Source organism: Myodes glareolus, chromosome 9 (assembly GCF_982192425.1).
Source record: "Myodes glareolus chromosome 9, mMyoGla1.1, whole genome shotgun sequence".
Classification (NCBI taxonomy): Eukaryota; Metazoa; Chordata; class Mammalia; order Rodentia; family Cricetidae; genus Myodes; species Myodes glareolus.
In genome coordinates, this window is record NC_142034.1 from 59,034,241 (window position 1) to 59,051,057 (window position 16,817).

Consider the following 16,817-nt stretch of genomic DNA (forward strand, 5'->3'; position numbering starts at 1 on the left):
GCTTCCTGTCTCTGTATTTGCTAAGTCCCTTTAAAAGACTCTCCGAAGATAAATGAATTAATAAAATAAAAATCTTTCTAAACCAAATATATATGTATATATGCATATACACATGTGCATATACATGCCAGCTTTGCACTGGGGCACGTTTGAACCGTCATCCAGTCATTCTTAGCCTCACAGAAGACTTAGAAAGCCACACATTTGCTTCAGATTTGATTTCCTGCCTCGCCTACACCATTCCTGACTTTAAGGCCAGGCAGCTCCATCATTTTGCTGAGCACTTACAGAGAGTCCTCCTCTGTCCACATGGAGAGTTCATCTACTTGTTCCCATAGTCATCAGATAGCAGCTTGATTCTGCTCTGCGGATGCCTTTGTATTCCAATGCAACGCTTCTCAATCTGTGGGCTGCAACCTCTTTGGGGTTCAAATGGCCTTTTCACAGGGGTCCTCTACGACCATCAGAAAACACAGGTATTTACATCACGACTCATAACAGTAACAAAATTACACTTGTGAAGTAGCAACAAAAATAATTGTATTATTGGGGGCCACCACAACTTGAGGAACTGTCTTAAAGGGTCCCAGCACCAGGAAGGTCGAGAACCACTGCTCTAGAGTGTAGGAAATAGTGACCTCAGAAAAATCAATGCTGACCCATGAAGCTCCACCCTGGGCTGCTCTGACCATGTTGGGAAATAGGAAACAAAGCAAATGTTTGTTTTGCCACTTTAGTCTGACACCTGAGCAGAGCAGAGGCCTTTCCTGTAATGGGGATGCTCTGACCTCTGGTGCCAGCTTCAGAAAGGCTCAGCCTCTACTTGGACATTTTCTGTGAACTCTTTGATCAGTGAGAAAGTGCTGCACTGATGGTTGCAAGGATTTGGCTGACCTTGTCAGTGCAGAGATGACCAAGATGTGGATGTCTGCCGTTAGTGAACCCTCCAGGGTAACAGAGAAGAAAGACATAAGTATTAGCATTTGCCACCCAGCACAAGAGAGAAAATGCATATTGCGAATGCATAGAGAGCATGCATGGTGGTGGGAATGCATAGAGAGCATGCACGGTGGTGGGGATGCATGGAGAGTATGCACGGTGGTGGGGATGCATGGAGAGCATGCACGGTGGTGGGGATGCATGGAGGAGACCTCAGAAGGGAGTCATACGACTCAGAACAGACTGCAGAAGGGAAGAGAAGGAGCTGGGATGTGAAGTATGGCCCAGGTTAGGGAAGATGGAGGGGCATTTAAGGTGGAGGTGCAGCATGCACCCAGCACCAGGGTGCTCTCTCTAGAACATGATTTTCCTTCCAAGTCTGGATACAAGTTGTACAAGTAGGAAAGGCCCTGAAATAGAGAGGAAGTTGTGAGTCTTTTCTCTTTGATCAGCATCGTCTCCGATCCTTTTAACTTCCTGACCTTTCTGCCACCATGGAGAGAGTGAGATGCTGTAAGATAGAGAGAAGGCAGCACAGAATCTGAAGAGGGGGGCTCTGAAGAACCCAAGGGCTCTCAGGTACAAGTGACAAAATTCTTACCTCCTTGACAATGGCATCTATAAAGACCATGGGAGTCACTGTCATGTTGGCACAAAATTCCAGCTATATAAATTGTGCAAGAAATGCCTTTCAATTATGATACAGATTTTCAATGATTGAGTTAGAAAATGAAAATTAATATTGACTTTTTTCTGCTGTGTAGTACTCCATTTGTGGACAAATGGATGGATCTAGAAAACATCATATTGAGTGTGCTAACCCAGACCCAGAAAGACAAATATAATATGTACTCATTCATAAGTGGCTTTTTGACATAAAGTAAAGAAAAACCAGCCTACAGTTCACAATCCCAGAGAACCTAGACAGCAAAGAGGACCCTAAGAGAGACATATGTGGATCTAATCTACATGGGAAGTAGAAAAAGACAAAATCTCCTGAGTAAATTTGGAGCATGGGGACCTTGGGAGGGAGTAGAAGGGGAGAAGAGAGGAAGGGAGGGGAGTAGATAAGATATATAGCTAAATAAAAAACAATTAAAAATAAAAATAAATATTGCATGTGGCAAACATGCCCCATTTGTGCTCTGTTGGTGGGGTACAGCCAGGTCAGTTTCTACAGGGCAGCTTGGCAGAGTGTGCCAAACCCTTGACTGTGAGTCTAATCTTGCATTTGTAAAGGTTAGGATGCAATATATTTAGCAAGGAGTTATATTTGGAGGGGGAAATATTGAAACTGGTAAAATGTCCAACAATAGGGGACCCCCCCCAAGTAAACTGGGGATCCTCTGTCTAGTTTAATACTACACAGCCACCACAGCTAGGGTTTTGAAGAATAATGAGTTAACAAGAAAAAACTTAGAGGATGTTTAGTGAAAACAGCAGAGAGCAAACCAGGATTTTTAGACCAATTCTGGGAAGACAAGCTAAACATGTAAATATGCACATTTGTAGTCCAGTTCTGGGAAGAAAATGTATTGATCTAATAATAAAAACAGACAACTCAGAATGACTGGGGCAGCGTGGGGAGTTCCCGGCTCATCTCATTTTCTTTTTTTTTTAAATTATTTATTATGTATATAGTGTTCTTGTACCAGATCTCATTATAGATGGGTGTGAGCCATCAAGTGGTTACTGAGAATTGAACTCAGGACCTCTGGAACAACAGTCAATTCTCTTAACCCCTGAGCCATCTCTCCAGCCCTCATCTCATTTTCTCATGCACAGCCAGGGCATTTGGGATCCCACGCGCACTGGGGGCGCCAGGGTCTAGGTGGCCGAAGAGGTGCAGTGTGACTCAATGCTTGTCTGACTTTCCTGCCCAGCTCTTTAAAACACTTGCTTCTATCATCGTCAGCAATATCAGGTTCTCTACCACTCCAGCCCTTGATTCTGTGGCTTGTCTCTTCCACGGAGCCTTCTAGTCTCCCCAACAGGGAGGGAGAGTTCGTTTCCCCGAGTACCCAAGACCCACTAGGACAAAAATGGCTCCTCTCTCCTGAGTTTCTCACTCAGGTGGAGACAGGAAATAGGAAACAGATTGCAGAAGACAGCACAGTATGCGGTGAGGGCAGAAGGGAGCAGGGGTCGCCTGCAGGGATTGGCAGGGAAAGCTCTCTGTCGGGCGGGGGTGGGGGATGGGGGGGGAGTGGGTCCGTTCACGGCAGGCTGAGATGTTGAGGGCCGATGTGAGAAGAGAAGAGGCTATGGCAGGGTTGAATTGGGAAGTGGAGTCCAGCCAGCAGCTGGAGAGCCACATTCTTTTCTAAAGATTTATTTTACTGTTTAATGACACGTGTTTGCGAGGGGTGGGGGAGTAACGACATACGAGAGTGCTGGTAAAATCCAGAAGAGAGTGTCAGATCCCCCCAGCTGGGGTTCTGGGCAGTTGGGGGCCACTGACATAGGTGCTGGGAACTAAAGTAGAGTCCATCGAGAGCAGTCAGTGCTCTTAACTGCTGTGTCACCTCGGCAGCCCCAACATTCCTGCTCTTAGTGTGGAGCTTCTAGACAAGCATGGCCAGCGGCTGATTGCGGGAGTTCTCTGCTGCGTAAGAAATGCCCAGTCACAGACTGAAGACCCCAGGTCTGGATTAGAGGGTTGGGAGAGCCATCTATTAACGCCTCATCTTTTCCAGCTCAGCACGTTAAGACAGACCCTGTATTTCTCCGCCAGAGCCACAGATTGACTAGATTTTTCTTATTTTTTTTTTCACGGAAATCACTCACAGCTCACCCTAATGAGGACATTTGGGGTCCGCCACAAAGGGGAGAATTTAGAACCCTGAACTTCTCCTTTTCCACCCTCCAAATGATGAGAAACTGCCTGTTGGATAAATTCAGTTTCTTTTCAAAACTCCTTCTGTTTAATTAAAATTTCAGTTTCAAGGGATTTTTTCTTTTACAATGTATTGTCACATTTGACTCTCAGTCAGCATCACAGCATTGACAAGTCTAAAAGCCCTAGAAGGTTCCACTCCCCCTCTAACTCTCAACAGGAGATGACAGATACTGCAGACCCTGCCTGTGCCAGTCATTCTCAAAAGCCAGCCACCTAGCGTCAAGCCGGCCGCATGCAACCATCGACTGCTTGCTTACAAAATTGCCAAATTGCATTTTTTTAAAACAAATCCTCTCAAGGCGAGTTTCTCCAGTTTTCCCGTGCCTCTTCATTTGCCTTTATTTGGAAGTGTCTGCTCTCTGGAGCTAATCCCTGGGCAGTGATGAGGCTTGCATTGAAACATTATCAGGATGTAGGGCATGGTGTGACACAGGGTTTTGTAGCCACCGGCCAAGAACGCGAACCAAACAAAATGACATCAAATGCTAAAACGGCCCCTGCCTGTTTCCACCTTGCAGCCTCCACGACAGAAAGATCCATCCCAACTGCTCAGATGAAGCTGAAAAGAGCCCGCCTCGCAGATGACCTCAACGAAAAGATTGCTCTCCGCCCAGGACCCTTGGAACTGGTGGAGAAGAACATTCTGCCTATGGATTCCTCAGTAAAAGAGGCTATAAAAGGTAGCTGGGGTTGGGGGAGGCATGCCTGTCCCACACTTGTGAAACCCAGGGCGGCCACAGCTCTGGCGAGGTAGGAAGCCGGTTCTAAGCAGCTCACTGGATGAGCCGTGCCACGGATTGCTCCCCAAGCGTGCTCCCCATGCCCAGAGGTCCACTGACTTTAGCTTTCTATGTTAAGGAGGCAGAGACGAGAAAAGTTAGATGAGAGCAGTCAGTAAGGAAGTCTGGCAGCTGCGATCCCAGCACTTGAGAGGCTGAGATAGGAGGATCGCCACGATTTCAAGGCCAGCCTGGGCTCCATCGTCAGTTCTGGACCAATCTGAGCTTCAAGTGAGATCTTAAAAACCAAGTTAACCAATGAGAGAGAGATGGAGAAAAAACTAGTACAATGGAAATAGTTTGGCTGCTGTGTTCTAGGGTTGAAATGAAGATGGCAATGCCCAGACTTTCACAAGCAAAATTCACGTTATGACACACGGCAAACAGACAATTCTTACGTCATGTCCGAGGCCAAACACTCAAGGAGGTGATGCACTCACCAGTTCCCTCAGAAACTGCCTTAGTTCAATTCACAGACCTTTAGACCAGCTGACCTCAGGTGGAGCCAAACAGTTTGCGAGCCCAGACTTCATCTAAGCTAAGCTGTAAATTGGGCCCTGGGTAAACAGAGGGGAGTGGAGTAGGGAGATGAACGTTCCTATGGGCAAACTGACTCTCTTCCAATTAGACCCGCAGGCAGTTCCTGGGGACACTGGAAAGGTATTACTTACCAATAGATATTTAAATGCTTCAACGTGTTGTCAAAAGTGCATGTAAGGACAACTTACTCTAAACTACGTTTATTGTGAGGCGCCCTTGAGTTGCCTTATGTCTCGGTCTCAGCCATCCATGCAGAGACAAAGTGGGTGCTGCCATTGGAATGTGTAACTGTGGAAGTCGGCACTTCGGGAGAGTCCCTGACCCCTCTCCCAGTGCCCACTTAGACATCTCACAGTGGTTGTCTGGCCTCCTCACATACGGTCTCCACATTGAATGTCTTGGCCTTTGGAACTTGGCCTAAGGTCTCAGGGGTGCACGCTCTCACCACTGCTCGGGTAGATCCTTCCCAGAGCCAGGACAAAAGCCCGGGGAGAAAAATGCCATTGAGCATCTCTCATCGCTTCTTGGAACATCCTATTCCATGACTATAAAGTTGTCACTTGGCTATTATAGGCGGAAGATTTCTAATCTCACCTTTAGTCTCTACCGCCATTGCACCTTCCCAACTGGTAGCCTTTCTTCTTTTCTTCCCGCTGCCTGTGTTTCTCCGTGTATGTGCTACCTATAGGAGAAAAAACACTGTCACTAGTGTGGCGGACGTTTTAGCAGGCTGTTGCCTTGTGCGTCCTGGTTTTACACACAGCACTTTCAAATTTCCCTCTCATCTGTTCATCTTTTTCTTCACAGCTTCTGCATTTGTTTCAGTTGAGACTATTTCCCAGCTCAATGATATGGACTTTTTTTTAAATGTCCCTCATCATGAACACACCCTCATTTTCAAATTTAAAATCCGAGTGCCTCTGAAAATATTTCAGGACTTAGATTAAGAGGCACATGTCATTTTGTTGTGTCCAGAATTTTGTCGTGTATTTTACAGCTGGACTTGTCATTAGTCTTTAGAAGTTTCTTTACATTAACTTGCTTTGTCTATCGCTTCCTGGCTCCTTACAGAGGTGTATTGGAGATAACACTTAGGAACAATTTTTCATATGCTAACTTACTCCCGTCAAAATTTGTTTGCGAATACAACACATTTATAGGTTAATGTGCAGTGGATCCATAACCCATATGCTTAAAGCACACAGATTCTTCCGGGCCAGAAACACAAGATCCCTTTCCTTTTACCCAGACCCTGCGTGTCCCTCAACACAGTTTGTTGTTGTAAGCCAGGTCCTTTGGATCACAGTGACACTGGAAATATTCATTTTGTTTATTTCGTTTTTCTTAGCATCTTTGAAGATTTCCTTAGTAGTGTCAGTAAGTGTCACAGTTCATCCTGTTTAAGTGGAAATGTCTGCAAATGAGACACGTTTCCGGCTGCACTTTGTGCAGTGACTGGTAGTTGGAAATCTATATATTATATGATCAATGTCATCATAGAACTGGACGTGTGTACTACATTTCAATAGTTTTTAACTTCATATAAGAATCTCAATATATATTTATATTTGTAGGTTATATCAATTTGATATAAATTATACAGATGATATAGTATAATATACTAAATAAAGTAAAATTTTACTACATATATCTAGCAGGGTGGTTCTTTTTCTTGAGGAGTCATATAAACACCTGCCTTATGTATAAAATTGTGCATCAGGCATATAAATTCATATATATGCAATAAATAATGACATGCGAGATGATTGGATAATCTTGTGTCTCTTGCTTAGTAGAATCCTATTATTACTGATAGGTTGACAATGGTTCAGAACAGCCAGGAGGCAGTGAGCTTATGGCCAGACTAGGGCGGACAGCAGACCTGCCTGGTAAAGGTGACGTGATAACACGTCATACTTTCTATGTTATACTTATCTGCGTTCCGACTGCTGCTGAATGAGCGCATGTTTTCATTCTATTTCTCTGTTGGCTGGAACTCTGTAATCTCTGCCTTCATACATGGCAGCTGCTTTTGGTATAGGTTGTGTGAGGACGTGTCTGCCCTGAGGGCAATTGGAAGAGGACACTGAGTCCAATGCTCTTAAAGGGTGTGAAACAACAGTGTCGGGGGGCGGGGGGGGGGGGGAACCATCGCTGCCTGTGACAGTCTGGTACCATCGCTTCCTTCCAAATCACCCTGACCTTCCTGGAAGCTGCCTTTCAGGATTCTGTGTTTAGAAATCGCTCACATTTTACTTATAAGTCTCGATCAATTTCCTCATTCGTTGGCATGTCATGGCATTTATTTAGTGTTCTAACAGTCCAGGAAGAGTCCACTAAGGAAGTTGCCACTAAGAAGAGTCCTCCATGGCATGTTCCTTAATCTTGTTTGTTGCTTCCCCATCCCACACCATTCTCCAAGCAAGGCTCTTTTTCTTAAAGGGCCAGATAGTAAGCTATAAGCTCAGTGTATCACAACAGCCCCACCCACCCTTGTAGTGGGGACGTCAACCATGGCAACAACTAAACGAACAGGCATGGCTGTGTTCCAATTAAACTTGTAGAAGCTTAGATCCATAGCACTTCAGCACCTTCTGGATCTTCAGCGAAATCTGGAAATGAATACCTCCTTGCGCTCTGCCTACTGTGAGACCAGTATACAGGATGAGAAGGGTCCCCTGGTTGAGCACTGTTTCCCAGCAGTAACTCCACACTGTGGAAAGGGGAGCCCCGCATTTGACCAACAGCAATCCCATTAGCACATTCATAAATAATATTGCTTTCTACTGTTTTTGTCTTATATTGGTCCTATTTAAATGTCAAAGCCATTCGGACTGCTCCTTGAGTCATGATGATGTCATATGCAAATAGATAGTTCCCAAACCGAAAATATATTTACTACCCCTGAGAATCCCGGTCTAGAGCATCCCGCCTTGAAACACTGTGGGGAGTGGTTTGTTCATGCTGTGACCACAGTTCGGACTACAGTTGCCACCAGCACAACAAAAGGATTGGGGAGGGTAGAGCTGACCCAGGAAAAAGATCAAAATTCCAATTTCGCAGTAAGGTTCCTCCTGAAAGATTCCAGCTGTTGCATTATTGAAAGTCACCTCACTGTAAGTAAAGGGTGATTTGTCTGGATGCATTTCACTAAATAATTGACAATTACCTTTGAAATTTTTCTGAGTGACAGAAATTGTTAAACGTGGTCTCGTGATCAGCTTCATGAGCCTTCCTCGTGTACATCTCTGAAGTTGTTCTTTCATGACTTTCTATGGTGACGCTCATAGTTACATGTGTACTCAAATTTTTATCTTATATCAGCTGGAAGGTCTGACCCATGCTGGAAATTCTCCTCCTCCTCTGTGTCAAAGCTCATGAGTCTCCAGCTGTATGTGGTGTTGGCTCGCTGTGGTTCTAAGTGTCTCTGAACCTGCACTCCACTTTTCAACTTAACTTCTATATGTGGGATATTGTCTCTTCCTCTCTTCTTTACATTCACTAGAAGCCTGTCTGGTTCTTCTCTTAGAAAGACGTTTATGATTCTATTCTTAAAGTCTGTTGGTTCCACGTCTTTACTTGAATTCAGTTTGCCTCTAATCCAGCTTGCTGAGAAGTTGGAGGTGGCAAGCAGGAGGCTTGTTTTGTTGTTGGTTTTCTAGGATTGTTGTTGTTTGGGTCTCTCTCTTTCTTTGTGAGTTGTTTGTTTGTTTGTTTCATACTGGCGGTCAAATCCAGGGCCTCACAAATTCTAAGGAAAGTGCCCTGCCACTGGGCTGCACCCGTGACCACAAACCAGAGCTTTGGAATGCATCAGGTTGGCTTTGAACTGTAGTTTGGTGGCTTTAGGTCACACACCTGTAGACACTTGTCATTTCATCTTACTGTGACTCGATTGCCTCATCTGTAAGTTTTGCCATTACAGTAATTGCTACAGTAATTACAACAGTAATTGGGTTGTTTGCTATAAATAGTCTCAAATAATTGATGCAAAGAATGAAGTTGGGGCGAGGGCAACTGCTCCATTGGTAAAAATACTTGCCGCACAAACATGAAAACCTAGTTCAGTGCCCAGAGCCCACATAAAAAGATGGGTACAGAGGGACAGACCAGTAATTCTATTGCTGGAGAAGGGGAGATAAAAGGGGCTCACTGGTCAGTAAATCTAGCCAAATCAACAAACTCCCGGTTCAGTGAGAGACTCTGACTCAAAATACAATGTGGAGGGTGCCTGAGGAAAAATCTGGGACTGACACCTCATCTGATCTCCTCACACACTGCATACATGTATACCACACAGAGAAAAAGAGAGAGAGAGAGAGTGAGAGAGAGAGAGAGAGAGAGAGAGTGAGAGAGAGAGAGAGAGAGAGAGAGAGAGAGAGAGAGAGAGCTGAAGTCTCACTTGCTGCTCATCAGGAACCCACCAATAATCCCCACTGAGTCTCAGTCAAGCCCTGAAGGAAGAGAGGCAGGGGTGAGGAGGGCAGAGTGAAAAGGGCAGACTAAGTGCTGGAAGCTTTTTACAGCACGTCTTCAAGCAGAGAGGCTCAAACTTCAGCGTCCTTCTCCTCAAGAAACTTGATAAAACCGTTTTTCTAACACCCTTGCTAGAGAAAACATAATTTTTGAGGGATACAAAAAGGTAGTGATAAGCACAGGAAGGGTTTTGGTGAGGCAAAACTGAGTGTGCATGTGTACGTACGTGTGTGGGCACGCATGCACCCGTGTGTGTGTGTGTGTGTGTGTGTGTGTGTGTGTACAGGGTCCGGCTGTGCATGAACCCCTATGTGTGTATGTGTGTGTGTGAACAGGGTCCGGCTGTGCATGCACCCCTGTGTGTGTATGTGTGAACAGGGTCAGGCTGTGCATGCACCCGTGTGTGTGTGTGTGTGTGTCTGTGTGTGTGTCTGTGTGTGTGTGTGTGTGTGTGTGTACAGGGTCAGGCTGTGCATGCACTCATGTGTGTGTGTGTGTGTGTGTGTGTGTGTGTGTACAGCATTAGGCTGTGCATGCAGACTGGACTGTGTCTGTGGTGTGGAGTGGGCTTGTGAGAGATGAAAGAACTCACCGCGAGGCTGACACACTTGTCTGAGGAGAGCTGACAAGCTGAAGAAAGCCCTGCCTGACAGTGTACAAGAAGAGTCTGACATGACCAACATTTTGCATAACTCGATTGCAGATCGCCTTTCAACACACAGGCTTCTCTTTCTCTCGATCAAGGTAGTGATGTCATCATTCATCAAGATAGGAATATGAATGAATGAGTTAGGTGGTGGAAAGTGACAGCTTCTCCTGCTAACTGCTGAACTGAGCGGCCGCCAGTAACACAAAGGTCCTGTGGCTCCTAGTTCAGAGGAAAACACACACTTGCAAATATTCAATACGTATGATGATTTAAACTGATGGGGTAGCTAAGATTGCCTTTGCATGCACGCATCTCTTCACTGACTATCTACCGAGTCTCTTCTAACATGCCAGACCCCACTCTATTCTCCTGTTCAGTGATCAGAGCCGACAGGTCAATTTAGTAACTTTAGTATTGTAGTAAAACTGTTAAGCGCGATAGCAGTACAGGGTCTGAGCAATGCATAAAAAGAGCAGAGGGTTAAACTCGAGACTAGGGTAGGAAGTCTGTGCAGAATAAACGAGGATCCACTGGAGAAAAAGCTTAAATATACATTTGCTTTAGTCCAAGGAAATCCCAGAAGTCAGTGCTAGCCTTAGAGAATAGAGCCCTCATCCCTCCCCGAACCCCCCCATCCTAGTGTCCCCTTGTACTTAGGAGTCTCACAAACTAGGGAACACGCATGAAGAAACATCATAAGACTGCTTGGAGACCAGCTGTAGGAACAACAGCTGGAGCCCTCCCAGGAGCAAAGACGACCCAGCTTGCTCGTGGGCCTGCTCCCCCCGGGGATCACATCCCTTCTATGGTGAGGTGCAGATGCATTAGTGTGATGGTTTTTTTCATCAGCCTCACGACCTCTGTGTGTTTCCCCTGCTCCATCCACGTGCCGTTCCGTTTGTGTTTATACATTGTGGTTCTCTCTCCAGCTGTGTTTCCTTGCTCCTGCCAGACTTAAGAGGCCTACTGTGTCGCCTCCCTCCCTCCAAGCTTTATTAAAATCTAAGAGAGAATTATCTAGAACCTTTCCTAACACAAGTAAGGATCTATTGACAGTGAGCCATCCCATCTGGCATTTTTCTCTTTCTTTCCAGGCACCCTCTTGTAGCTGAGCAACCTACCACATCAAGCCTCTTTTTTCCCCATAGACTTGTCTATTTTATAGGACACCTACTGTTGGTCCCACTTCCAATGTGAGTTGCTTCTCTGAATCTATAGTTTATATATATATATATCATTTATATATAAATATAATATATATATCATTTATATCATATATACATATATGTGTGTATATATAGCTGATCTCATGTGCATCATTCTGTAATGGCATATTAAACAGGAAGAAAAGATGTGGGCACCCAGAGTGCACCCAACTGCCTCTTCAGGTCAGAACATGTCATATAGCTCACACAGTCTCCATGGGAGTGATGGTTTCTCTACAGAATGTGGGGTGCCTTGCTAGGTTTATGAGTGGTCATTATTACTCAGGTACTCCCTAGTACTGAAAGCCCTGGGTTCTTCTCACATGTTAAGGTGCTCACTGATCATTAAATAGTTTCTGCACAGGATGGGAGCATCCTGCATCTCCTAGTTCCAGAGGAAGCAGTGTTTTGCCTGACTCCTGACTTGAGTTAAACCAAACGTGGCTGGATTCCTCCAACAGTAGCAGGACTCTGGACTCCAGCTGCAGGGGACAAGTTTCTCATCTTGTGTTTGGACTGGACCAGATTTCCTGTCTAAGTCAGCACTTCACTTTACATTCAACCAGTGCTTTAGAATATGTAGCTCTTTTGTCAAAGACATATTCATGTTAGCAAAATAATCTTTTACATTTTTAATTTATTCTCTCATGTATTACATCCCGACCACAGTTTCCCCTTCCTCCTCCCTCCCAAGTCTGTTTACCCCTCTCCTCCAACCCCCATCCACTCCTCCTCCCTTTCTCTTCAGAAAAGTGCAGACCTCCCATGGGTATCAACCAAATACGGCATATCAACTTGAGAAAGGCTACGCATCACTCCGTCATATTAAGGCTGGACAAGGCAACCCCGTAGGAGAAAATGGGTCCTGAAAGCAGTCAAGAGAGTTAGAGACAAGCCCCGCCCCTATTGTTAGGAGTCCCACAAGAAGGCCAAGGTACAAAACCATTACATATACAAAGAGGGCCTAGGTCAGACCCATGCAGGTTCCTTGATTGTCTATACAGTGTCCTTGACCCCTCTGGTTCCTACAATCCTTCCTTCCCCTCTTCCACAGGATTCCCTGAGCTCCACCTAGGTAGTGTTTAGCTATGGGTCTTTGCATCTGCTTCTATCCGTTGCTGGATGAAGCCTAAGGATGATTATGCTAGGCTCCTGTCTAGAAGTATAGCAGAATATCAATGGGGATCATTTCATTGACTTTCCTTTTTCTTTTCTTCTTTCTTTCTTTCTTTTTTTTCCTTGATGTTCATGTTTGGTTCTATCCTATGTCTTTGGACAATTCAGCCTCTGATTCCTGGCTCTCCAGATAGTATCAGGGGTAGGCTCCCTCTAGAATAATCTTTTAATATAGAAACCAATGTCTGACTTGCCCGGACTGTTGCAAGGGCCATCCATCTTCAACTGTCAAGCTTCTGAAGGCCTGTTTATCCATCATATGTTTGTCTGTGACCCTGAGGCTTACTTTAAAATCAAACTCTCTTGCTCACTAAGAATCCAGTCCATGGTCAGAGACTAGAGGTTTTGACACTGACCATGCATTTTAAAGCCAGATATGCAACAACAATGGCCCAACGCCAAATGGTAGGGTTGCTTGCTTTGGCATGACTTTAATTCCTCGTAGACGAGACTACCATTCTTCACGGAGAAGTAATTTCCAAAGTATCAATGATCCACAGGGGAAAGAAACAAACTATGGTGCATATGTCAAATGGTTTGCTGAAGGAAAATGCTGGGGAACACAGGGCAGGGTTTAGGAAACTGGGGAACTGGCTGATTTGGAGAGAAAGAGTGAGTGCTAAGAAAAGAAAGGGGTCCTTTGACTCTGCAGAGCTGCCTGGTAACCTGAATGACATTAGTGCTGCTGAGGCCACACTGGCATTGCTGAGAAGTGGGCAGTTGGAGTTGGGGTTATCTTGCAAGGTCTCTGAGGGGCAGCTGGGGGCAGCGATGGGTGGCTACAGGGACACTGACTGTTTTCCCCTAAAGAAAGAAGGAGGCAACGAAAGTATATAAGGTTCACACTGGATGACATTCTTTGTCCCTTGGATTTGACCTCTAGAACTATAAGTATTAAATACGCATAGAAGTTAGTTGCATTTTGTGATTAATGAGGATCAGGTCAAGAGATGGTGAGGGAAATTTCTGAGCTGCCCTGGAACTGAGGAAACGGAACCCGGTTATCCTGGTACCAGTTCACATCTGTTTTATAACAAAGAAACCCAATGTCCTTTAAGAGCAGCGAGTTCTCCCTTGGGTTAGAGGATCCACGGGTCTATAGACCACAGTGTGTTGTTGGGTCTCATCAGGCTTCCTTGGGCGATAGCCAGGGTTGTTAACATATACATCTCTGTGAACAATCTGTGACGCTTTCCTCTGGGAAACAGATTCTGTTTCGTTCTCATTCAAGAGGATGTTGGGGATGGGCAGTCTGTACTCGGATGAAAATAACTCTGCCACCATTCACTGGCCCAACTCGCAAGGAGAAAATCGGGAGGCGCACTTCCATACCCTGCCCCACCTTTCCTTCACAGCCCTTGGTGCAGGGTCCAGGGGCAAAGTGACCAGGGCGCCAATGATCTCATTTCATCTTAGAATTTTACATATTTGTGCAGAGGAAAGCACAGCTGACTCATTCAGCTAATCACTTCCAAGGAAAGGGGGAGCGAGGGTCCGTCGCCAGCCTAAGGTCCCCAAGGGGCCTATACCCAGAGCCAGTCCTGTGGACATACCCAAAGGATGATGTCAGGACTTCCCAGAGCAGGTCCTTGTCATCACACTGCCTGACATGTCTGTGGGGACAATAGCCAGCGCTCCTGCTCTCCGGCAGCTCCCAGCCAGCCTCTTGTCGTGGGAGATTGGAGTCGAGGCCCCAGGTCACAATGCAATGCCATCGAAGTGACTGTTCTACAGGAATACAGATAAGGCGACCAGAAGGTGACCTGTATCCCTCTCTGCAGCAGCGTGGCTTGAACTGGCAAAGAGCAGGGTAACTGGTGGTCTTTCCAGGACAGAAGCTCTCCCTACTCTAGGGAAGCGGACTCCTTTTGTTTCCAGAACAAGCCTCTCAGGACAGATGACTTTTCCTTGCCATGGAGACGATACGCTGACCTTTACGAGGCTGACCGCAGAATAAACGGCCTCCTGGGTGGTCTTTTTGTTGTTGATCATGGTAAACTTGAGAATGGCCGATGATAACAAAAACAATATCAGCCACCATAACAGCCAGACATGGCTGAACAGTTCATATCAGGCCATGGACTCCGTGCTCTGCAGATAGTATTTCTTAGGAGCTAGAGAGGTAACTGCATTCATTATCCCCACCTTATAGATGGGAAAATTGAGGCCCAACAATTTGCCAGTATTCACGCTCCCGCTGATGTGGCACAGCCAAGAAAAAAAAATGTACCCCATGTTTCCAACTCTAGAACTCATAAGTGCCTCATGCATCCTGTGAAAGTGCGCAGCGTGCAACAGTGACTCTGGGTACTCCTTCACTCTTCCAGTTCTTGCTCTAAAATCAAGCAACTGTGTGGCTATGTGGATGCTCCCTGCCCCTTTCCTCCTCCTCCTCCTCCTCCTCCTCCTCCTCCTCCTCCTCCTTCTTCTTCTCTCTCTCTCTCTCTCTCTCTCTCTCTCTCTCTCTCTCATTTGTTTGTTGTTTTGTTTTTTGTTTTTTTGTTTTTTTGAGACAAGGTTTCTCTGTAGTTTTTGGTGTCTGTCCTGGAACTAGCTCTTGTAGATCAGGCTGGCCTCGAACTCACAGAGATCCACCTACCTCTGCATCCTGAGTGCTAGGATTAAAGGCATGTGCCACCACCCGGCTCCCTTCCCTCCTCTTCTGCCCTCACAGTGGAAAGCCCAAATCCCTTGCAGCCCTGAAGGGTTAACTGGTAGGGCCCACATGGTGGGCACATCCCTTATTGGTCTTCAAATCTGTCTGTTGGTCGAATCTTACATGGCGACCTCATGCTTTCAAACAGTCACATTTGGGGTCTTGATATTCACTCTGCTTCTTTGTGTGTGCGTGAACAACTTGCTTGTATTTGGTTGTATGGACTCAAGGCTTCCTTGTTGCATTTGCTTTAGCAGGCAGGGAGCCTTTAAATGATTTGGCAGATGATTTGATGAAACAGCCTCCTAGACTCTGAGTCTGTAGTATTAGTCTCCTGACTAGGGGACTTTCTTCTCTGCCCCACCCCGTTCTGTTCATCAGCCCCTTTAGCATCCCTCCGTCTCTCCATTGTCACCCAAGATGCCGCCCCCTCCTCTTGTCCTGTCCATAGCTGCCAGTTATTTCAGGTCCCACCCGAGCCCTCCTCCTCCAAGAGAGCGAGTTCTCAGACAACTCTGTGTTACTATCTCCTCTGCCTAACCGCGGTGGACACTCTCCAGGACACTTCTCCTTGACAGATTCTCCGATTAGCCCGAGCAGATACACAGGCAGCCTCTTTCTCCTGACTTTCAGCCTCTTTACCATATCTTATCTGATCACCTTGCCTCCTCTTGAAGTGTGAAGGGTGGAAGTGAACGAAATAATTGAGGACCGGCTCCCTTCAGCCTTGGCGGGGAGGGAAGAGAACTGACTACAGAGAGCTGATCCTTTAGATCCACAAGGGCTTAATTCCGGGACCCCCCACAGATGACAAACTCAGGACACTCCCATCCCTTCTGTGAAATGAAATACTGTTTGCACATAATCTGTGCATAGTCTCCCTGCTGTGTCAGTCGCCTATATATGAACTGTCTTGTTTCATTCCATGCAAATACGATGTTAAAAAGTTACTATAGTCACTCACGGGGGAGTAATAACGAGAGCAAAGCCTGTATACGTTTGGAAGAGATGAAATGTCGTCAGTTCCAGTCAATGCCAAGAGTGTGGAAGTTGCGGACAGCAAATTGGTACTGCCTACCCTTTTATTCCAAATTCTCTACTTCTAGGCTTCTTTTTTTAAAAAAAATCATCGTGGTGTCTTGACTTGAGAGTGGGGGGGGTGCATCGGTTCACTGGGGCATCTCAGTCTAAAACGTGTGCAGAGGCGGGTCCTTCGCTTCCCTGTTTACTCCCTGGCGTCCAATCAAGGCGGGATGATGATGCCCCCTAAATAACAGATGGCTCCACCCAAGGGCTTTATGGTTAACAGGGAGAATGATTGGTTCAGCCACTCTCCTCTGTGAAGTGACTCTGAGAGTCCAAAGGCTGGGAGTTCACTCTCCGTTCAGCCACTAAGTAATGGTGCAAAATAGAACTTTGAATATCCCCAGCAGCCGGCCAGATACAAGAAACTGGGATCATGCTTGGGCTCCCTCTGCCTGTTGGAGGACTCACAAAT

The 16,817-nt window shown here is 46.0% G+C and overlaps 1 protein-coding gene across 2 annotated transcripts in view; it reads left to right on the forward strand.

Moving 5' to 3' along the window:
- Positions 1 to 16,817, forward strand: part of Myocd (myocardin) — a 98,856-nt gene that overhangs the window by 46,132 nt on the left and 35,907 nt on the right. For both annotated transcript variants that reach the window (XM_048448264.3, XM_048448263.3), the window contains one exon: positions 4,357 to 4,518. In XM_048448264.3, the coding sequence (XP_048304221.2) occupies positions 4,357 to 4,518 (162 nt within the window). The remainder of the gene's footprint in view (positions 1 to 4,356; positions 4,519 to 16,817) is intronic.